We start from the raw sequence: 25,962 nt of genomic DNA on the forward strand, positions 1-25,962 counted from the left end.
GTCGCAACACTAAAAAATAAATCAGTCCATTTTTGGCTAAAACCGTTTACATTAGAAACATTATTTTTGACTTTATTATTTTATTTTTGGATTATTATTTTAATTATTATTTATTATTATTTATTATTCATTATTTTTGGTTGTTTTGAACAGAAGTTTTATTGCATTTGTCAACAATGCAGTATAGCTGAGATATGTAAAATGGTTCGGGTGTGAAACAATCAATGTCGACGCCACTAGCTTTTGATGTATAGTAGATTATACAACGAGAGGAAAGGTTCATATATAGAGACATATATATATTCAAATATCGAGTTAGTTTTCGAGTTATAGTTGATTTGTCCATTTATGTTATGCGCTGAGGAAATGTGGGGGCGATGGTATGTATGGTTATGGACTATCGATGAAAATGTCACCCCTTTTGATTGTATGATTCATTATGATAGGATTTCAATTTCACAATATGTATATTCGATTGTAGCATGACATATAAAACATACACAAGAGAGTGAGATAGGCATATTTTAGAGAATGTTTGTTGTATTATATATCGAGATCGAGTACTTGGCATCTCGAGAGAGCAGAGTGAAAGGCTCTATGTCGAGACAAGAAAGAGAAAGAGAGATTATGAGAACAGTGCGTCTGTCCGCTTTGGGTGCTGTTGTTCAAGTGACCCTCCTCCCCCCTTAGCCTATACTCCGACAATAATCCATTAGATGATCATCAAAAATATCTGGGTTTTGATTTTTGCTGATCCCGTGAATTTAACAGGGATAATAAATAAAATTTAGGGCAATGAAATTCAATACTTTGGTTTCCTATTTAAGAAGGTGATTGTCAAATTGGTTGCTTTTTTTGTACTTTTTTAGATTTAGTCTCCTTTTATTAAATAGATCTATTATTAAAGAAAAGGATTTTAATTGTTTTACTATCAGTAATTAGAGTAAATACCTATTTGGGGGATATTGTACTCAACGGAAGAGTAGCGGCGTCTAAGAACTGTAGTGGGGTCAATGGGAGCGAGAGAGAAGAATGGCGACGTCTCTCTTACTCTCATTGCCCCCACTCCTGTTTTTAAGCCCCGTCTTTATTTTACCGACCAGTTAGACAACTAGAATGTAAATTTAAACTGTTAAAGTTTAACCAATATGAAAAAACTGAAGATTCAATTGGTCTGAATAGTCGAAGCCATAAATTAAAGAAGAAGAATGATGAAGATTCATATGAAATAGCAATAATTGATAATGGTGACATAACGTAAATCGTAAATTTTCTAAGGATATGAAATTGAGACAAAAACGTTTGAAAACGTTGCTTCGCAACTGTTCCAACTAATTCTCGTCTTTTATGTGGCATATGGGAAAAATGATTTCTGTTCTATTAATTTAATTTCTTTGCAATACATAATATCGAGGATAATAAATGTAATTTGGCTTTTATTATAATGTACTTGATCTTGGGAGAATGATAATCATTTCTATTATATATATATATATATTAGTAAACGTTGAATCGATTCAAGAGCAGCGTCTGTATGTTGTTGCTTCTATGCGAAAACCGCGGCAGCACTCTCGTTCAAATCGATAGTGGTGGCGTATAAGGTCGTCGTCTCTCAACTGTCTCGTCTCGTTTTCTGTATTGTCTCTCACATCCGAGACACCCGCTCTGATAAGAAAGGGAAGATTTTCTCTAAAATATTCCCATTACTCGGATCATTATACTCGATTGTGTGTTGTATGCACATTTTCCAATTTCTTAATATTCAATCTTGCTCTATGAAAGGATAGTTTGTTTCATTAGAAATTAATGCCGATTACTTGTCTAGACAAAGAAATATTCACTCGAATTAGATAATTTTTTAAAAATTTAGTTCATTTTCTTAAAAATTGGGTTTTATTTCATGAAACCTAATTTTTCAGGTATAATTTATTAGGTTTTACTTCATAAAATCCAATTTTTGAGAAAATAAACTGTTTGGGATTTATGTCAATTTGTAGTATTTCCAATTAAAACTCCAAAAAATAGAAACTAAATCAAAATTGTAAGAGAGAAAAATCATTGTTCTTAATTTCATTAATTTCATTAATTTCATTAATTTTATTCAATTTAGAAACATGTGAATATAAATAAAACTTTTCAGTTTTTTTCGTTTTGTGTATTCATATTGTGTATATATATGTAGATGTAGATTCTCTAAATTATAATATTCTAAAGCACATTAATTGAAATTCATTCTGACACAAAACGTAAAATATTAGCGTCCAAACTTTATATATATATATATATATATATATGTTTTTATAAAAACGACAATTTAAAATCGGTGTGATTTCACAATCTTTTTTTCTCCTTTTTTTTAAACGAGCTCGCGATGCAGGTTGCGTGCGTACTTCTATAAATGAAAAAAGAAAGCTTGTTAGGCTTCTTAGGAATTTATGCACTGCATAAAAATTGTCGGATAAACACGGAACGCGCATCTCACACAAATAAATATAAATATATATGACATTTTGATAAATTACAAAATCAAAATCATTATAATGATTTATTAAGTGAATATTATACAAATGATGATGTTAATGATGTTGAATCATTTTGGTTAAAGGATAAAAAAAATTTATATTCATAACTTTTAGAGTGAAATATTCAAGTTTTTTTTTTAAAAATGAACATTTGCGACAATATTATGTAATATTTTATGATTTGAAACTGCTCGCGCAAGAGAGGAGAGAATGGTGTTTCAGCATAATAAGTTTTAATTGGAAGTTCGTCTCGAGACGCATCTTTGATTTCCTATTATAAATTTATACGTGTCTGTTGGTCTTACAGAATGGACTAATGTGTGTATTGAAAGTAATGTACACATGGAGTCAATATTTACTTTATATGGTTTTGAATGTAGTGGAATGAAGCCCATTCACTCAGATGAGCATTAATCAATTTTCAACTAATGCTGTACATGTGTTTTTCACATTTGTATTTATTTTAAAATTGTATATCGAATATAGTCTCCGTATAAGTTAATTTCTCGATAATTATAACAGAGCCTGACATTTGTAAAATGATTGTAGTACACGATTTATTTACATGTGTTCCTAAATTTTTGCAATGAAATCGAATTTACTTTATAATAGTTTTTATTAATTACTTCATAGGAATACCGAAGAATTAACCATCAGTTTTTTATTAAAAGTTGATCTGTATTTTCATTTTAAAAATTACAATCATAACCTAAAAATGTATACCTACCTTTCTTCAGTGTTTCACAGTCAGTTTTAATAAAACTATAATTGGTTTTCTAAGGGTATCAAATTGAGACAAAACAGATTTTATCTTCTATAAAAATATTTAAGTTCCTCATTTTAATTCCTGTATAGAAATTAATAATTTTTAATGTCATATAATTTTTCGGTACGTGTCAAATATATATTGACAAATTAATGATACACATGAATGATAAGTTGAAAGTACGAAATGTTATAACCTGTTTCACACATAAAAATGAAATAATTTCCTTGTTTGCATTCCTCGGAAGAAATTATAATATATGATAAATTGCGATGAGCAAAAAAAGTAAATAAATAAATATAATAATAATAACAACAACAACAACAAAACAAGTTAAAAATGATAGATGATTGCAAATAAGTGCTGATGAGAGAAAAATAATGTAATTGAATAAAACAGAGAAAGAAACGAAAGATCCTCTAATTGAATATTTAGCAAACGCCAGAGTTGAAGAAAATAAGTTTTGTACTTTACTTTTCAGAAATAATGAACGCTCATTTTGCTTTTAACCTCAAAATGTTAAGGGAGTATTCTGGTCTATAGGCCTCAATTTCACGCGTTTTTCCGAGTAGAATAAAAAAGAAAGTTTAACATTTTTAGTATTTACTTTTCTTGCAAGTTGTTTATTAATGTTTAAAGAGTAGAGAAAAAAATTAGGAAACAAAATAATAAAAAAATTTAAAAGTTATAAACTGATGAAGTGGGGACTGAAAAAAAGAAAGTGCGTACTGGTTGACAGTGTGGAGACTTTTGTAATGTTCTAAAACAAAAAACTCAAAGAAATTCTTGATTATTAAAGGCTTCGCTATGGTCGGTACCTTGGAAAAGAAAAAATAAAATTTTTTAGCAAAATGGCGACGATTTAAAAAAAATGGTGTTTTTTCATTCTGTTTTTTAACTTTTTTGAATTTTTTAAAAATAGTAAAAAAAAAATATTTTTCAAAATCCAAAGTTCCGACCATAAAGAGATATACAAAGAACATTTCTGCAAAATTTGAAGTAAATCGGTTGAGTAGATTTTGAGTTATCGTGTCAACAAGAATTTTTTTCAATTCCCACTTCACCAGTTCATAACTTTTAAAATTTTTGATTATTATTTTTCCTAATTTTTTTCTGTATTCTATGAACAACTGTTTATTGTTTATATTGTTGTTATTGTTGTTGTTTATATTCTATAAACAACTTGCAAAAAAAGTAAATATTAAAAATGTTAAACTTTCTTTTTTATCCCACTCGGAAAAACGCCTTAAAATTGAGGCCTCTAGACCAGAATACCCCCTTAAGTTCAAGGAAGCTTTTAAAGTGAATTATATAATGCAACGTTCGGACTAAATATTTGTTTTTATCATATTATGTTACAATAATATAATTTATAATATAATAATAATAATTAAAATAATAATAATCGTTTAACTCAATGTTTTATATTTTATAATCATAATTTTCTCGAAAATATCAAATTAATGACAAAAATGTAGATCAATTTTTGATACACATTTTTAGGTATCAATTCGTTACTATTTGATAAACTATTAAGTTAACAGTGATGATAATACTTAATAATTAATTCAGTCTAAGCGAGTCTTAATTTAAATTTTGATTTTTGTGCCAAAATGTAATATTTTTTACAATAAATAATATGATATACTAACGGATCTTTAGAAGAACTCGAAAAGTACTTAATAAAGATTAGAGATGATTTGGATGATTTAAAATTGCAGAGTAGTTGTATGGAGAATAAATTTTAAAAATATTATAAATTGCATTCTGAAATTATGAAATCACTATGTAAAGTCATTGAGAGAGAAATCAAAGCAATAATGTTTGGTGAAACTTGCAATTGCGTTCCAATGTTTCGCGTATACGATCAAAATGTCGAAAGTAGTTTCACAGTCAAGACAAAACCAATTTCTTCTTTTATATGACAAAACATTGAAAATAATATAAATTTGAGAGTGCATTTTAATCGAAATTTACGGATTAAATTTAAATTTAAGAATGCGCATTAGAATATTTTATGATTCCCCCCTTTTTTTCGAGAAAAACAAAAAAAAAATTGTTTGCCGGTTGGAAAAAGTTTTTAGTTTTGCTTAAAGAAAAAAAATTTCTATATACTTTTTGGAGAATTTGGAAAAATTATAGTTCTTTGTAACTTCAGGGCATTTAGTCGAAAGGACGAATATTTTTTTCCACTCGTTGAGACCTTTGGAATAATAGTTTAATATATTTCCCCATTTTGGGGAAATTAAGGGGAAAAAAAATAATACAGAGGAAAATAAATTTTAGCTTTATTATGAATGATTTAGAGTTGACAATATGATCTAGATTATTCTAGATTGTAAGTATAAAAGCTAGCTTCTCCGCGACCTGATCGCGTGTTCGCATAGCTTCGAAGGTCGTAGAGTCCTTTCTCCTTCTGTGCACATCCTCCTGAGCTATATTCTTCTTGAAAGTCCTTTCTCTCTCACTGCCAATGATACATATCTCTCTCAACCGTAAATATACAAATTTCAAAACAAAAAATTATTACTATTATTTTTAAAAAACATTTCCATTTCCTCAAATACAGCAGGAGGGGGGGAAAATTTTCCCAAAGCTATAAAATTTAAAGTCCGACTTTTTTCTTCTTCTCCTTCGAACAGTAAAATGTTTTGCAATAAAATTTATATTAGTTTTGAGGAATTTTTTTTCACATATATTCAGAGTTAGAAAAAAGGAATAATTAATATTCTAAAGTTGGTTTTTGTTTTGTACGAAAAATTTTATTGCTTATTGTTATTGGATAATTTGTATATATATATATAAGTGAACAAATAGTTCTGAATAGGTTATTTGAGTTCTTTTTTTAAGCCTCTCTCGTGTGTCGTAAGTTTAAAACGAAGGAAAGTCCTTTCGCCTCTCAATTCCTTCGGCCTGGAATCGATTCCACTGTGTATATGTATATATATAGTGGTCAGATCAGATGCCCGATTTTTTATATTAAGACGCAAAACTCGTTTGACATTTAAGAGTACGCGCCCAGTTAAGTGCACTCTATAAAGCTTGTCTGATTTCAAAATAATTCACCGCCTTTATGCACCACAGATTGTATGAGCATTTATACAATAATTATTCTATACGCAAATTCATAATATATTATAAATAGATATATATTTGCTTGATAGTTGCTTTTTTCTCCAGATCAAGTAACGATAGTAAAGTACTGATATTTTTATACTGGTATAAAAAAGGTATATATAAATTTTTATAAATATTTCTTCTTCTGATTTTCTTTTTGCTTTTTGTATAATTGTACTACTTCCCCCCCCCCTCTTTCCCGGGCCTCGGACTCATTTTTTGACACTTTTTTTCATTTCTTAAATCGAGGTTTTAAATATCATTTCATTTTAGTGAATTCCAAGAGTCTAAAAAATTGGAGTTCGTAAAAATATCGCAAAAAAATTGAAATTCGTTTTTATTAATTGCCAACATCTTTAAATTTGATTATAAATAATTATAGAATTACGAATATTGACGAACGCATATGTTGAGGTTCAATATGGAGATTCTACTCTCCACCTGCGAACGCCAAGGTCACCGCTAGATGGCAGTTGGATTCCTTCTTGGAATTTCTCTTGCCACCTGGTGGCGACCTTGGCGTTCTCAAGTGGAGAGCATTTTTATAAGAAAAAAAAATTTTTTTTATTAAGGTAACGTCAATTTCAATCAGAACCAATAGTCGATAGAATAAAATTAAAAAAAATTAATTTGAATTTAGTGCCATTTTAATTTTCTGTGAATCCCATCATCAAATGGGAGAAAGACTCGTTAATGAGAAAAAAGTTGAAGGGGGGTAGAAAAATAAGAGGCTCGTTGAGATTCATCAATTCGGTTTTTGTTTTTGAAAAATGCTTTTTAAAACAAAAAATAAAATTCGTTTAATATCGGATCTTTTTTTTCTGTCAGAGTATAAATTTAAATGTATATTATTGTTTGTTCATTTATGGTATTTCGGTTGAGGTCGTTTTTTTATATTCGAAGTGAGGAGTTCAGAGAACTCGAAATGAGAATAAGAAACGGGAAGTCGAACAAGTTTTCAAACGTAAAATAGGATTAAAATTTATATTAGAATTATAATTAGGTATGACAAACATATTTCACATTGATAGTGTTTAGATTATGAATAATAATTATAAATAATATTTATAACTATTATCAGTTATAATTATTTTAAGTATAATTATAATAATGTATAAATATTATTTTAAAAAGTTTCTTTTGAAATTTTAGAGTTCAAATTTCAAGAAAATTAAGCGGAGAATCAAAATCAAAAAATTTAAGCAAGAAGAGAATAAACTTAGTTTTCTATTTATTGTTCAAATACTAATCGTTTTGATTGTGATTATAATAAAAAAATGAAAAATATATTTTTCAATCGTGTCACTTTACAGGTGTTTACAAAATTGATAAAATATTTCCACCAGCAAACTATAATCTATTTCACAAGGTTTCTTGTTTATGTAGAAGAATTTAAAATCGGTATAAATTTTCTTGAAAAAAAAAATTCTATCCCCATGGATCAAAACATTTTTATTTAAATTAAATAAATTTTCAAATTATTTTTGATCAAATAATAAATTTGTATTTGGATCAACAAAATTTCAGTACTAAAGGCAGTAACTTTAGTATTTGAAGGAAATAGTACTGGGGTTAGGGAGATGGGAAGAATAGTAGGAAATCACTATTTTTCCTATTCTCTTCCTTTTCACCGTATTGCAAAAGAAAAAATTTCGACTCCTTAATATACATTTTCCTTAACGTAATATCTTATAATTATGAAATAAATATAAGTGAATTATTTTGAAATCTATTAGAATGAAAGTTGTAAAAAATATATAAATGAATTTAATTTACCTCCATCAGAACGCAACTTCTTTTTGTACGCGATGTTTGTTCATCTACTGGAAACGTTAAAATTATATAGAGTGATAAAATCAGTTTGAGGATTAATTAAACTTACGACAGGAGGCAGGAGAGACGAATTGGGAGCAATGAACGTCCCTGACATTTCATACATATATATATATATAGTCTTGAGATATTAATCCTTGGCCAAAATGTGCTTCATAATAATTTCCTTCTTTTTTTGTCTCCTTTTTTTTTTTGTTTGCAAATTCTTTTTTCTCATTTTTAAAATTTACCATTTTCAAAAATATGCCTAATATTTTTACTCTGCTTTTTATAGTTTGTAACATACTATCGATAAAATAAGTTTAGGAAGGAGAAAATAATATGTAATCTTTTGATATAAATCAAGAGAATGATTGACAAACTGTTAATGTGTGTTCTTATATATATTGTATAAAAAGTAATTCAAGTTTCATTAAGAGAAACAGCAAGAGAAGAAGGTTTCGACTTTCAGGAGAAAGTGAGCCAGTTTACAGTGTTGCCAAATTTATAATCCAAATTACAAATTTTAGTATATTCAAAAAATAATATTTTTGTTTCTTCATTTTGCTTTTTTTGTAAATTCTTTTTAAAAAAAACAGGAAATAACGAAATTGTATATATTTTTTATACAATTATCAGACTGTCGTCATTGATAATCATCAAATTTTTTTCTTCTATAATTGTCGATTTCCTTTTGTAAATAGAGATTTAAGTCGTGATAGTCATTTCTGAAGCATTATTACATTGACTCGACAAAAATATTTGTCAAAATTTCGGTAAATGTTCTTGATAACATTTTCTGTACCTGTTCATGTTGTTTCTATAATTATCTTTTATAGTGGAATTAAGAATTACAATGCTAATTAAAATTCCTAGTATGTATTCCTAACTGCTTCCTACTTTGACTATGTTGACTATGTTGACTATGTTGACTATGTCCCATCAGAATAAAAATTGGAATCAACAAAAAAAATTTGAAAAATTAAAAGAGAAACTCCTTTTTTTTGGTGTTATGAATATCAATAATGTGGAAAGTAGTGGTAGTAGTCTTCTAATCGTTTTGATCATTCCCGATATGCAGGTGAACTCGAAGAAAGGCATTAACTAATCTCCAACTTATGTGAAAGGGAGCGACGCTGTAATGTATCCATAATAAATTCAATGTGTTAGACAACTTTATATCTCGAGATAAAAAAAAGAAGAAGAAAAAAAAATGAGAATCATAAAAGAATACCTATTATGTGTATATAGGAAATTTTCACTTTACTCATAAATACCGTACTGATAATTTCTCATTTCTACCCATTTGAGAATCGTGTTTCTTGAATTATTTAAGATAAGCAAAAAAGTGAGCATCGACATTTTTTCAAAAAAAATTTCTGTCACTAATGAATAATAATTTTGAATAAAAGAAGGTAGGGAAAAAATAAAAGAGTAATTTGATATAAAAGGAATTCTCTCTATCAGGTTTATAAGGTTAAGGACATTTTAGAAATTCGAAGACGAAGTATATAATCGACCGTCTGGACGAAAATAGGACGCCATTGTTACCAACCCCCCATCCCTTTGAAAACGTGACTGGCGACGGTCGAATGAATTCTACCAAGCAGGGGGTAAACTTCTCTCTTCTGTCTCTGCCAATAAGAGAGTGTCTGGTTCGCCACGACGCTTCAAATTATCTGAGTTGCAACATTTATAATGAAACGAACATGTCCTTTATCTCTCCCTCTCTCTCTCTCTTCTCCTCTCTTCTGAATTAAATCAAATTTTAACCTTAACCTTTTATATTGACTCTTGATTCTATTAAAGAATTGGTAAATTGATATTATTTGGTAATCAATATAGTACGATATGCTAAACAGTATACAACCGTTAGTATATTACTAAACCTAATTTAGTAGTAAGTACATTTTTTTTAATAGCAAATTATAGCCTTGTAACAAAAATTTTGTTAATTTGAACATCTTGAGGTTCAATATGGAGATGCTACTCTTCACCTGCGAACGCCAAGGTCACCGCTAGATGGCCGGTGAGTTCTTTCTTGGAATTTCTCTTGCCACCTGGTGGTGACCTTGGTGTTCTCAAGTGGACGACTATCGGCTAAGTTCGTTTTTTCCTTATAACTTTTTCAAAACAAAATTTTTTGATCAAATTATTTTTAAGAATAATCATAAAATTAATCGTAATTTAACCTAATTTTAAAAAAAATAGACGTACTTTATATTTAGGATAATATATTTTTCAGTGCTTCCTTTTAATGTCTGCCTTTTTCCCCTTTTACTGAAACATCTAAGCGTCGCAAATATGACCGTAAATCTTCGTGACACGCTTTAATCTTTTCTCTTTCTCTAAAAGAAAAAAAAAACAACTGCAATAAATACTTTTGCAAATACGTTTACCTCTCTTTCCGAATCACATTCCAGAAATTCAAATACATCATAATAAAATTAAATTTCTAGAAAATACCTATTCTAATTTCTAAAATGTATTTTCTATTTTTCAAATCGGACATTTATTTATTATAATTTCTGTTTCATAAAATCTGTTTTTGTACTTTATACTCTTATTATTAGTTTAATTACTATTGCTTTTCGTATTTTTATTATTTATATTATTAAATATAAATAAAATAAATAATTAAATATTTTTGCAAGTCGTAAATTATATATAAAAATGATGTTTAAATAATAGCAAAATAAAGAAATAAATAAAATATAAATTATTATCAATATATTATGCTATTATTATACTGTCTAGATTTTGCAAATACAAAATTAATTTATCGTGAAATATTTTCAATATTAAATTTTTTGTTGTACATTACGAAGGAAATATTTTAGTTTTTAATTGAATTTTTCTTTTTGTTTCAGAATCAGCTCAAACAGAAACCAACGATAAAGTTCCTAGGAAATGAAGGGGTGAGTTTTAATTGATTTTACAAATTTTCTCAAAAACAAGTATAGAGAAACTATAAGCGGATTGAAAGTTTTTATTCGCAACACGTTAAAAAAAATAAATAGTAATAAATAATAAAATAACGATCGATTGCTTTTAATTTAATATAATAAAAGATGCGTTGTTATATACTTGGAACAAAAAGGACAAAAGCATTTGTAATTTTGTAATTATTACTGTATATTTATATACAGCTTACCTGTTGACAAAGTAAGTTCAAAATCTGCTGGGCAATCAAGCGCACCGAGTAATTAACCTCATTAATTTGACTCTCGCCAACGAACGTTTGTAATTCGTATAGCCTTGCGTATTGAAAAAAAAAGACATTTTCTGCAAATTTCTTGACACTATTATTTAAAAATATGTGAACATTCACTATTATTTACAATAATTATTGCGTGCACTAACACCTATTGTTATTAAACAATTTCCGAAAAGTAAGAAAATTGTGTATATATTCATAAATATTTTAATTATTGACCATTATTTAATTCTGTAATAAGCTCTTTCAAGATTTGTTTTTAAAAACGAATTTCTTTTCTTTAAAACGTCTATTATTTCTTATATAATTTCTGGAGAAATTAATTTTATTTACTTCAGTAAAATATATAATAATATGAAATTTACTCTGAATATACAGTAAAAATTATTTCGAATCTAGTGAATCTAGATTAAATATATAAAATATATTTAAAATATAGTAAAATTTACTCTCAATGCTGTAAAAGTTATTTCGAATGTATGGTAAATTTTACTTATATTGTAAAAATTAGTCAGAATATAGTAAAAACTAACGGAGTAAATCTAATACTTCTAGTATGGTAAAAATTACTTTATTCCCTTTTTTCGTTTGTTTAGTTGTTTTGTGTTTGCTACAGTATATCAAAAATGTTATATTACAAAATTCTCTATTATTGAAATGAGACAAAAGAAAATTGTGGGCTACTATAATTAGCCTTGAAAACTTGAGGTATTACTTTGAAACAAGATGAAGTAATTTCTTTGTGACTTTGAGGAAAAAAAAGTGAGAGTAAACTGAAAACCTTGAGATATAGGAATCGAATCCCTTGCATACAAGGGATATGATAAATATTTTTTCTTATATCCGAAGGTTTTTTTGTTGTCGAAGGCGATCGAGGTCGTTTGTTACTTGTCGCAAGGCTTTTTTCATTTTCTTTCAAAAAATTTTCCAAGAAAAATTAAACATAAGCTTTCCTACTTAAATCTTTTTTACTTTCTCCCGTTTGCGGGCAACGAATTTTTCTGCCATCGCGTCGGTATGTAGTTACTCTGCCATTATGCGGCGTGAAATTCAAATTTTGTAGCTACTGTAAACAGTAAAAATTTGATTTTAAGGAGAATTTTAAAAGTCAGAAAAACATTTGAAAATAGAACGACTTTTTTTTTGTCCCAGGGTTTTTTATTTATAAATTAATAATTGTTTCCACATAATCATGACTTATCGTGGAAATAATTGCAAGAGGAAATATATATATATTTCTTTTATAAATAATAAAGAAGAAAATAAATAAAATTGTTTGTAAATAAAATATTGTATTGTTCTTATATTGTTTGCTATTTAATTATTACTGAAAATTGTTTATTTATCCATTTTGTATACATTTTGAATGATACGTAACTAAAGAGACAATTTTTATGTTTATTTTCTCCTTTTTTCGTTCTAATTATTAAAGAAAAAAACAAATCGTGAAGAATAATTTGTATTAAAATTTCTAAGTGAAAAAAAAAAATTTGATAGCAATTCAAATTTACTTATGAAATAGTAATTATTTTTCTTTTACGAAGACACAAAAAAAAGATGAGTTTTATCTGACATGCATTATTCAAATGTCGTGACTTTATTTTAATTTGAATTTATTATTTCTTTTTGATGAGAAATATATATTATGGATATGAGAAAGAAAAATTGTTGAGTTCAGTAATAATAATTTATTTGAAGTTGAGAAAAATTTACATTGTCAGGAATTATATATGTATATATAGTTAAACGAACGCTATCACAAGTTTTTCGTGATTCTCTCTTTTTCATTGCAATCTTTTATAATGGAGTTGATTTTAAGTGACGTACGCCAGGATCTAAGAAATCATGGTTGATGACGACCTTTAGGAATATATAAGATTAAAATGAAGTGTTTGCTTAGGGCCAAATGGATAATTCTCAATATTATTCAATAAATTCACTTTCCAGGCGGATTTCAATTTAATTCCAGGTTTCCTTTGAATATTTATTTTCTTCTTGTTTATTTGTTTTACAGACAAAATTAGCATACGTTTATTTGGTTGGTTTCGTTTATTTATTTGACTTGATTTGTCTTCGCATTTTTTTTTTATTTTTCGTTTCATATTTTATTCCTTCTTTTCTCTCATTCGTTAATTTTTCTTCTTTTCGTAATTAATTAATTCATTCATTATTAAATTATTTTAACAAAATTAAAATACATTATTCTAATTAATTAAATTTTTTATCTATTTGTATACTTAAAACGGGTTAACAAAAAGAAAACTTCTCCAATTCATTCAATTTTAATTAAATTTGTTATTTTATTGTATTTTCTTTTAATATTAAACTTAATCAAAAATTAATTGCTACATTTTTCTATTTGAATAAAAAAAACCAACTTTTTAAAAAATTTTTTGGGAAAGTGTGAATATTTTTATACTTGATTCATGTTGAAAAATTAATATTTGACATTGAATAAAAAATTGAAAAAATTTTCTAATATTAAGAAATGATAAAAGTAGATTATGTTAACAAGGCTTTTCGTAACTTCAGTTAATTTTATTCAATGATAATTTTTAATTTAAAGTAAAGTCATTTTTTTAGTTTGAAGTAAAATTTTAATAAATTAAAAAGTATATTTTACTAATTTTTAACTGTAATATGAAGATTTATTTTTTTAAACTGAATCTCCTTTTTGAAAATTAAAATCCCCTTTTTTATCTAATTTTTATAAATAAATATATCACTAAAAAATCACTGCGCGATTCGTGCATTAATTAATAAAATGAACGTTTTATTGTAAAAAGGAAAGAAAAAAATATCCCGAGTGTAGTATTTTTATAAACCGATATAATATATAGTAATTTGTTCGTGAAATAATTTAAGTCTTTAAAATTCAAGTTGTTTGACGTATATAGTTATTCTTAGAAGTGGTTGTCATTCTTCGCGGGGATTCCCCTCGTGTTTTCTATTCCTTCCACTTCCTTCAGGCTTCTTCTCTTCCATCTTAATTCTCCATCAACTCATAATTTTCTTCTTCTGCTCTTTTATAAATAATCTGTTCAGAATAATATAAAAAAATGTCCATTAGTTAAACAAAAAGCAATACTAAATTTTTATTATTTAAAAATTATACTAATTTTCATTCTAAAAAATATGCTATAATTTTATAATTACAATTTTTCTAAGGATATCAAATTGAGACAAAAATATCAAAATTATTATTATTCATTTATAAAATTATTGTGATGCAACGTTTTGATACGTTTGTTTCAATTTGATATCCTTAGAAAAATGGTGTTATAAAAAATATATACTGAATTTTTATTATATAAAAAATACACTGGATTGTTGTTATACAAATTCTGAATTTTTATTAGATAAAAAAATTGTATTTTTATTCTATAAAAAATATGGAAAATAATTTTAATTATATAAAAAAAAAGAATTATACAGTAAATTAATCGTGATTTAAACTAATAAAGTGAAATAAATTTTCTAACAAATTTAAAAGTTCGTGGCCATAGTGAAGTTTTTGAACTAATCAGAAAACAGAAAGTTTGTACTCTATGCATATCAAAAGGGCGATATTTCGAAATATAGAAGTTAAAGTTTAGTGATTATCAAGCAGAGTCTGCGTCGTCGTCGGGTGTTTGTGAGTGAGTGAGTGTGTGTGTGTGTATTTTCAACCGTGTGCCGAGTGAAAGGCAACAATGTGAAGGCTTGCTCACTATATATTACAACCACTAACACATATTTTGTCGCACTTATCGGGACGTGAGGCGCACCAATACACGAAAAGCAAAGCGGTCGCTGCCGCCGGTCGGTCGGTCGGTTCTCCGGGATACGAGATATACGTCAGTCGCAAGGACGTCTGCTAAGTGAGGAAATTATGCTAGAATAATTGCCGAACCACAAAATTATATGCCCAGACTCTATAAACATGAAAAAGATCAGATTATATCTTCCCACTTGTAAATCGCATTTTTCTTTCTTCCTTTTTTTCAAAAAAAAAAAAACCAAAATTTACTTTTTTCGGCTTTTTTTAATTAGACTCATGAAGATGCTGTTTAAAACAGAGTTTTTACTTTGGATAAAAAATATACATTATTACTTTGAATACAGAGAAAATTTTTACTTTGAATTCAAAGAAAAAGTCTTCACTAAAGTAAAAAAAAATGATATTTAAAACAAATAATCAGAGTTAACCGCACAAAATCAAAAGATTGGAAATAACAAATTTTTTTTTATTTTAACAAAAAATCTTTTTTTCCTTCAAAATATTATTCAAAACCAGACAATTTTTTATACAGACCAGACAAATTTTTGTTTTTTTTTATTGTATAAACCGCAGGTGTGTGTGCTCGTGCACCTGAATTTTGTTTTTTATGTCTATTACAATATAGTGATGTATAAAATTATAATTTTAATGAGAATTAATTTCTCCTGATGATAAGAGTCGGCGTCAAAATAAATACAAATTTGCTTCTTGTAAATTTAAAATGACAAAAAGTAATTTCTTGAAATTAAATTTTAAATAACTGTATATTTAAACCGTTTTTGTGTATAAAATACAAAAGTAAAAAGTTCCCTGAATTTAAATTAACAAGGAAAACTTTATCAAAAAAAAAAGAAAGAGAAAAAAATGTTTTTCATGATAAGGAAAAAACACAAATGGAATTTTCCAGTCTATCATTATTATAACACTTTTAGATCACGTTATCTTACATTATATATTTTTATATATAAAAAAAATTCTACTTAACAAAATAAAATTTAAAAAAATGGAAAATATCTTTACTATTTTTTTTCTACTTGTAAATTTTGTTATTATATTATAATAATATAATGTTTTATTAATTTTCCTTTTCTGTAGTTTGTAGATCCTGTGTTCTTTAAAATAGTGGTTTAAATTTGAAAAAAGAGTCAATACTGCAAGAAGTAGGGTTAATTTTCGAAAAAGAGAAAATTTCTGCAGTGAATGTAAGAATGGTTAGGTGGTTAGTGCTTTCGGCTCGCGCGATTGTGGTCCGGCGTTCGAATCCTCTCGGGGGTTTTTTTTTTGTTGCATTTTAAAGTTAGATATTATTCAACGAACTAGTGCTAATTATAAAATATAATTATTAAATAATATATTATACAAAATATAGAAAATATATAATATAAAATAGTAATAGGTGTGTAAAAATAAAGATTAAAATTTGTCTAGTTTTTATACTTTATTGTACTTATTATTATGTCATACATTGTTATTTTCATAAAATACAAATAAAAAATTATAATTAAAGTGGAAAAAATATATAAGAATATAAAATAAAAAGAAAATAAAAAGAAAATAAAATACAAATATATTATACATATTAGTAATACTCTAATTATCAAATTATCGCACTTCAATGACAGAGAACGTGTGAATAAACTAATAACATCCCGCATATAAGCAATATTTTTTTGATAGTTCCCGCATCTGTATATTTAAAACGTTAATGAATTTAGTATTTACTCGAAATCTCTCTCCTTGATTAAAAGAATTTATTATAATATCTTGTTATAAGTATTTTGTTTCTTTATTTTTAGTAAAATTATATTTTCTTTAAATAATTATTATTTCTTTTTCAATTATATAAGATAAATTTTTTTCCTTCACAATATAATCAAATATAGGTAAAAATAAATGAAGCTGTTTATTGTGCCCATATATAAATAAACCAATAGATTAATTGTTTTACGATTTACTTAATGTTTACTTAATTATTAGAAACTGAGAAAAATTAAAAAATAATTAACTAATGATTTTTAAGTATAATATGAGGGACACTTTTTTCTACTTATATTCAATATTTTGGAAATATTTCTGGAAAAAAAATTTTTTGTGGATTATATATTAACTGCCCCTTATTATTTTGAATTTGAATTAATTTTCTTTTTGTAATTTTATATTCAGTATAAAATTTCTATTATTATTTTAATTATTTAAATGATTTCTCAAACAATCGGTAATTTTTCGAACTATTTTTTGGTTTTTTGTATTTTATTTTGTATTTTATTTTTTTTCGTATTTATCTAACAGAGTTTTGAATTTCGCGTACTCTGTATATTTATACTTCAAGTGCACGTATAGTAATAGTTTTGCTGTAACAGGTGAAAATTTGCTGCCTCAGCTTGCAAAAGTTCATTCCACTATTCGTTAAGGTCGTTCTTCGTCTATTTTTTGTTTTTCAAAAAGAAATCTTTGTTTTTTCATGTTTTACGCATTTTTCATGAATGAATTAATTTATTGCACACAAAAAAAGGAATATAGTAATTTTTACTAGAGTAAAAAGTTTGTTTTTCCATTTATGAATTTCTGATAATTTTTACTATATAACCAGAGTTAATTTTACTAGTTTTGGAAGTAACTAATTATTTAGTCACTATTAATTTGTTATTTTCTACCAATAATTACTCACTTTTTTTACTAATAAATGTAAACAAGAAGTAGTCCAGTAGGATGGAATTTAATAGGTTAATTTAAATTATTAATTATTAATACATATTATTATTATCATTGACATTTTATTATAATAATATTAAATAATAAAATATGAAATCGGAATTCTTTACGTCAGGTCTCAGAAGTTTCGATTTTTTACAAACAGAATTTTATTGGAAAAACTGAGACGACTTTGACCTGTTTTTAAAATTGTTACATTATTATTTAATGAGTTATTCAAGAAATTGTAAATTATTTTTGTTTTATTATTATATAGAAAATAATTCATTATAATAGTGAGTAAATATTTAGTTACTTCTAATTAATTAAAATTTAAAGAGTGTAAATTGTAAAGTTCTGACAATTAATTTTATAATATGTACAATATTATTTATGAAAATAAAAAAAATTGTGTTGTTTTCTCAATGGGAGAGTAAACTATGAATATATAAAAAAAGCTTTATGCTTCATATTTCACAAGCACTGTTTCTCTTTGACTATACACGTATCTCCATTATTGCTCATCAAAGGCGCTGTTCTCTGCTCCTCTCTAGAAAAGAGAGCTTTACAATTACGTTCCAAGGTATCTTTGACCTTTTTGAGCGCACTCAGCCAATATGGAAATGAGAAAAAAAGAGTTCTTCATTTTTTTCCGCCTAAAGTATCTATCTCTCTTACTCATTAGAATCAAAATATTAAGCACATTTCAACTTTTTACTTTTACTCTCTAATTAAATATATATATCATCAAATTTTATTATTTCCCGAGTAAATTTTTCTCATTTTTATAAAAAAAACAATTTTCTTCGGAAATAGTAAAAGTTATTTTGAAAACAACAAGTTTTAATATATAATAGATTTTACTACTTTTGGAGGAAATTTTACAAAGTCCGAAGTAAATTTTACTCATTTTCTACTGCAATTTACTTCCGATATCTTAATTCCTATTTGAACAAATAATAATAAATAACCCTGCTAGTAAAAAATTACTGATTGAATTAAAAGTTCTACTAATTAATTTACCATACCGATAGTGAAATAAAGAAGAAAATAATTCAGATTGAAAATAGATTTTCGTTTAAAAAAATGATTATTTCTTTTGAAAACTAAAAAGCAAAAAATGTTGAAACACATTTTTTTTTCTTTTTTGCGCTTGCTGGTTATTAAAAAAGAAGAGAACTATTTAAACTTTAAGCACAACTTTGAATGTTTCGAAAGAGAATGATTAAGGGCATTTATAATAGACGATAAATGGCACTTTGAGGTCTTTTGCCTCAACATTTTCTTATCTATTTGTCATGAGAAGTTGGGGGATAGAAGTTTCTGAGGTAAAGCACTCTGGGGAGAAGGCCTTTAAATATTCACGGTCTCAACGTTCCAGGTGGGGTTTTACCAGGTATGTTTGTAAGATCGGAGACATAGAAGACTTGATATTGTGTTTTGTGTATATATAGATGCAGAGAAAGAGAGAGAGAATAACTCAAGTAAAGGGAGTGGAGAATATGCATATTTGATGCGAAATCGTCGTTGAAAATTGGTGAATAGAACGTGCTATCCATTTTCCTTAGTATTCGCACGTTGAGTATAGAGAATTACCCTCTTGTCTTAAATCACCCTCATATAAGAGTCACCCTCACTGACCGTTGAGTTGGACAAAAAACCAACTATTCCCTTTTTCTCTCTCTCTCTCTCTCTCGATAAAGAGACGAGACTTTTTCTTACAGAACGTTTTGTACAATCGTACATATGTCTTTTTTCTATTATATAAAAATAAAAAAAAAAGAAATCCCTGACCTACGCCTATAGAGTTTATAGACCTTATGTTAGAAAATCCGCGCACTTGAATACGTTATTAGCTATTTGACAAATAAAATGATATAAAGTCATTACGTCATGTATAGATAATCATCTTCTACATGTATATGCTTACATGAATTTATAGAAATTATACTTTTCTCCACAAAAAACGAACAATTTTTATATCACAGAAAAGATTTTAAAAACTTATGTTTCTAACTTGAAAACCTTGAAAAGATTTGATTTCATCCACATTTTTGGTATCAATTCGTTGCAATTTCATACTTTTAACTTAACATTTAGATTTGAATTGAATTTAAATTATTAATTTTAAAACTTATCCTAGTTTTTATAATTCAAGTCAACAACTTTAATTTTATTCTAAATTCTTGAATTTCTGAATTCCTGAATTTCTGAAACAAGAGGAAACTATAAAATACGGTATATATGATACAATTGTAGAAGAATAATTACAGTTGGATCTTGAGCCAAGTGAAAGTTATTCACTATGTATTGGAATTAAAAAATTTCAACAACGCAGACACATTAAATCTTCATTTTTTTTTTTTGCACTTTATATATATTCAGAAATAATTTTCTTCAGTAATTTTAGCATTCATGTGTGGGATTTTATAGAGTACGGACTTTAAAAAAATACGTACTTGGTACGATTGTAGATGGGGCGAAAATTGCTTTATTTTCTCTTTAAAGAAACTTAATAAAATAAAACTCAATTCGAGTTTCAAGACTCATATATAAAATATGGAAACAATAATAATATTAATAATCATCATTGACACTATTATCAGTTTGTTATCAAAAAAGATTAAATAATGATGTTTGGTTCTCTATTTGACAATTTGCTTAATATTCCACATATATAAATACGTTCATTTTTCTTCATAATATAAGTGACTTTGGCTTATTTAGAAAAACATTCAAAGTTCTTGCGTCATTACTTCGCCTCTTAGCGTCAACAAATTCTTTTGCGCCTCTCTAATTTTTAAGCTTTACGTATATTTTTAATATACTTTTTTATTCGAGTATTTAAGTACGCCAAATTTTTATTTTACTTTTTGTTTTTAGAATCACTATACAACCGATTACTTGACAATAAATATTTCTTTAATAATAGACAAGTAATTGCGGTTATTTGAATCAAATCAATTTTCTTTTTCAGTGTAATAATATTTATGCGTTCTTTCGTAATAATTAATATTATTATTAATCACTAAACTTGCTAAAATATAGATTAATAATATAATTATGAAATATGAATTAAGAAGAATAGAATGAATAAATGTAAAATATTTTTGGAACACTTGAAAATATTTCAACTTTGTTTCAAGTAATAAAGAAAATTGACTCGATTTAATTCTTATTAATACGTACAGAATACTTCCCTATTCTGTCTCTCTTTTATTAGCTTTTAATTTGAACACTTGCTATCAATGTCTGGCATAAGTATATATATATATCACTTGTAAACAAAAAAGCGGATACATTGTAGGAATGTTAATATACACTCGGCAAAACGATCATTAAAATAAGGTACGAAGAAAGAAATTTATTATTATTTTTTTTTTTGAAGAATTTTTACTCGATAAATTTTCAATATAAATACATACATCATAAAAGACGTTGATGCTTTTAGTAAAATTAAGCATATTTGTTACTATTTTATCAAAGATTTTATCCAATTTTTATCATCCGTTTAGAGAAAAGTAACTATAAGGATGGCTGTACCAATAGCATCATTATCGAACATGTTGTTATTCTGCAGCAAAACAAAATTTTTGGCCTACACTACTTACAATCTAGATCTTAATCCGCGTACAATTTATTTGCATTCTAACTGATACAATTTAGTTTTCTGTCCGCATTTGTAGCTCTAAAGATGGGTACAACTAGTAACAGCAAATATCTACCAATACCAAAACAATAACGATTCTCTAATATATTTACCTCATATGTAATTTCAAAATTTACCACCTCAGTGAGCTCGATACATATGTCACAACCGAAACAGAACACTTTTATTCAACATAAAGAAGATTTAAAAGAGAATATTTTAATTTCCCGACAGCTCTTTTTATTGCGCACAATAGTAGGAGCATTCAGGTGATTTAAATATTTGTATGTACGCACCTAAAGAATAGAGACATTAGGCAGACAAAAGAAAAGTTATCAAGTTGAAGGAATTGTAATAAAAATTGAAATGATATTGAAGCAAATGTTTCGTAACAATAAACTCGTAACTCGCGGAGTCATGCCAGACCGCACCTGCTTAAACTACTTAAATATCTACGTAGTTGCCTGGCATATATGCTGCCAAACTAAATCCTCGTGCATTGAGTATGTGTACTCCCTTTCGCTTTGGAGTTGTTGGAGTGTATGGTGCTCGGCGTTAAATCTCACGACAACGACAACGAACAACGATGACGATCAAACTTGTGTATATATGCATGTACATATTGTCGTCTCTCAAACGCATTCACGACTTTCCAAAGGCGACCTTAAACGGCCTTAACCCATAAGCATCGTAGATTTGTTAGTCAATTAGGCAGCGGTATTTTCTTTCCTCGGGCAACAAGAAAAATTGTTCGGATTTCTTATCTTTTTGGCTTTCAGATCATTTGTTATTGTTGTTGGAATAGAATTTCTGTAGGAACTAGTAGAAGAAGTAGAAGCACCAAAGCACTAAAAGTAGTAGTTGAAACATTAATAGTAGAAGTAGTAGAAGCACTATAAGAATTTGAAGCTCAAATAGAAGTGAAAGAAGCACTAAGAGTAGTAGAAGAAGCAAGAAGTACCAATAGCAGTAGTAAAAGAAGTACAAGAAGCAAAGATCAATACGTTTATGCCAATCTTCAGAATTAGTTCCGGATTCTTGAGGAACCGAAAAAAGAAACAAATACAAAAATTTGAAGACAATCAAAAATTTATTTCAAAATTTTTCCAAATGAAACGTAAGCATTTATTTATTTAAAAGAAAGGATGACTTGATAAACCTAATGAAAAAGTATTAGTCTCTTGCCACATTATTAATCCATTAGTTAATTTTCAATTGGCTCCCAATATTATTCCCTTTTAACACTTTCATTGTTATTCAATAAATGGTTTCATGTTTCATAATTGTAATTTAACGAGGGGGTTCACGAGAACGGAAACACGCATACACACAGCACAGATAGAAGCAAAAAAAAACACCTGTACTCCCCCAATATTGTCATCGGTATAAAATTTATAACCCTTTGTCATTTTCATGGTTAGTTATTACACTTTTTCACCGTTTCTCTAACTTACAATTCAAAGTATATATAATATATGAGGACCAATACTATGTAATTACATGCGATATACCTCCTATTTTAAAAAGCAAAAATATATATTTTAAAATTAGAAACCCTCAATTTATTCCCTGGTTCACCACAGGGTTCATCAGGGTTCACCAAGGAATGAATTGAGGGTTTCTAATTTAACAACAAAATGTATCTTTGGATATATTTTCTTCCCCCAATGGCACCTACTTTTTACCTACTTTTCGCCTTTTTTTCTTTTTATTTTAGGAAAAATTAGAAGTGGAGAAAAAAGTGTATTTACGGAAATGTTGAGAGGAATTTGTCAATTTACTCTCGGGATTGTAAATTATAAGTTTCACCTGGACAATATTTATAATATTTTGCTTTCACGGGGAAAATTAAGGATCTTATTTATTTCTTATGAACTGTTATAAATATTGTAAATTATTATTCAGGAAATCTCTTTGATTGCTTTGAAACTGGAAAAATGATACTAGGGCGTACTTTGCTAATATAACGCGATACTCAAGCCCCAATAAAAATGACCTCGTTTCTGTCAAACGGAGGTTAAGTAACCACTATACCTACCGCGTTATACTTCCTTTCACTAAGAACGCAAGTATATATGTATACACACTTTTGTATATACAATATATGTATACTTCTTTATGTATATATATTTATACGTATATATACACAATTCTTTATATGTATAAAATACTTGTACCTGTACAAAACTTGTTTGTGTTTGTGCTCTCATGCACAGAACTAGCGACACGTACACTGAGAAAATTCAGACACGGTTCGTTGCGATTGCCTGATACCAAGCACGTACCACACACGCACAATTAAATGAAAGAGACTTTCTTAATTGCGATCTTTAGTTGCTGCCGAAATTTTAGAGAATAACGGACATTTTAGGAGAGAATGGTACTCCATTAGATGTTCGTTCCTTGAATTTTGATGTTGCGAAGAAATTAAAACTTTAGAGCAGGGAATCGTAATCGGTAATCGTCTGAGAAACTAAAAAACTTGTTACTGCTTTCCATGGAGGATGATCAAAAACCTAATGAATATCAAACTGCTATCCTTGGTGCTAAAAATGCCGTCATTAATCCTGATTGCACCAGTTAAAATCCAGATTGTATGGAGCAACAACCAAATTGACCGGAGTACATCCAAAATTGTATAGACTAACATCTAAATTGATGGAGGTAGCATCCGAATTGTACGGAGTAACATTCAGATTGTGCAAGTTAGCTGAAAATCTTTGTAGCCTTTTATTTGATATTTCTATCTCGCATTGTTCCTAGTATCATGATGATAGTATCGCGTAACATCTTTTTCTTCCATCATCATTATCAGTATTAGCAGCATTACTTACTCTTTATACTGCACCAATTTTCCCAAAAAAAAAAATTGCCTATTTTATTCTGTTTTGGTTTAGTTGTTTACATTTGAACGATGATAGAAATGAAATGTTTTCGTGTCAAGTACTGTAGGCGAAAAACGTGTATAAGATTGAGATTTCTCGGATCCTCAAAGATGGTCAAAGATGTGTGTGTATGTGTGTGTTTGTGTATTAGTCGTATATCGCTTGGGGAATTCGGAAATCGTCGTTTCTGGAATGTGGCTTGTGTGTGAGCTTCTGCAAAGTGGTCGCAGATAAACAAGCGCATGAACGGCAAACATGATCATGCTCACCGTATGCACAAACTCGCTCCTTCATCTCAGAAATGTGAAACACAGCAAATTTTCTCAGAAAGCAAGTATACATGTACATCCATACAACTTGGAATTTATCGTGGGAGAAAAATTATTTCGCCGATAAAAAACAAGAGAGACAATATAAACTTGATATGTGACACATTCCTTTGTAAACAGATCTCAATAATTTGATATTAATAATAACATGAATTATATTGTAGAAGCATTATTGATTTTTACAAGAGAAAAATTACCGAATATATTACAGAACTACTCCATAATGTTCTTTTGGGAAAATTTGAGAAGCACTGTTACATAATAAACGATGTACTTTCTTTGACCCTATTTATCCCGTTAGATAAAAAAAAGAAAATTCTGACATAATTTTACATCGTAGTTATTCTTATTGTTTTTGGACAAGTGCAATATTCTTATTTTCAAAGAACAATTTCAGAATCACGCAATGCTCTATTTAACTCTTTATGGTGTTTTCGTAAATAAGTGCACAACTGACTGAGCGAAAGCTATATAACGATTCATTGCGACACAACGCAACCTCGAATTAAATTTTTAACAAGAATTTCTTTTTCAAGATGTATCACACGATCCGAGGTAGGACAATGATCGCGACCCCGAAAGAAAAAGAAAATTAAATAATATTTAATATTACTTAATTGTCGAGTCTTTAAATTTTGAATATGTCCTACATATTGTGTGTCCTTTTTCCATCCCGTGGAATTTGGAATGAAAAAAGAAATATTTGAACTTGACGTTCGACTTTCCAAAGGAGAAAATCTTGCGCATCATAGAATTTCTTTAGAATTATATGCACTGGTTGAGTGCAATTGATTTAACATAGGCGAAATAGGCAAAGTAAAGGAAATTCGTGTATACGAGAACAACGGTATGGCGAGCTCCATTGAGTGTAAAGGCAGCTATAACGGTTTCCGGGCAAGGATGTGGCACAGCCTACATACCTTCGGCACACCAAGTAGGAGAAAGAAGGATGAAGTGAGAAGGGGCTAGAGGAGAAAGATAAAGAGAGAAAAAAAATTGAGAGACCTACACACAGACCAGCACTACTGGTTCGAAGACACCTCTTCCCGCATATTCAACTCCTTCCCCTCCCCGAATATTGTTATGTGCTTCTCTTTCGAATTGAAGAAAGAAAAATTATTCTCCTCAACTACTTGTTTCTCCACTAATGAGACACTCTCGATTTAGTTCATTAGGTTTGTATATATACAAACATCAAGTTTCATATTTTTCAA

The 25,962-nt window shown here is 27.8% G+C and overlaps 1 protein-coding gene across 2 annotated transcripts in view; it reads left to right on the plus strand.

Annotated features, from left to right (window-relative positions):
• The window catches only part of LOC122506192 (RNA polymerase II elongation factor Ell), a 72,620-nt gene that overhangs the window by 11,784 nt on the left and 34,874 nt on the right, over window positions 1-25,962 (plus strand). For both annotated transcript variants that reach the window (XM_043618242.1, XM_043618243.1), the window contains one exon: window positions 11,088-11,135. In XM_043618242.1, the coding sequence (XP_043474177.1) occupies window positions 11,088-11,135 (48 nt within the window). The remainder of the gene's footprint in view (window positions 1-11,087; window positions 11,136-25,962) is intronic.

This window comes from Leptopilina heterotoma, unplaced genomic scaffold (genome assembly GCF_015476425.1).
Source record: "Leptopilina heterotoma isolate Lh14 unplaced genomic scaffold, ASM1547642v1 Lhet_397, whole genome shotgun sequence".
In the NCBI taxonomy this organism is placed as follows: domain Eukaryota; kingdom Metazoa; phylum Arthropoda; class Insecta; order Hymenoptera; family Figitidae; genus Leptopilina; species Leptopilina heterotoma.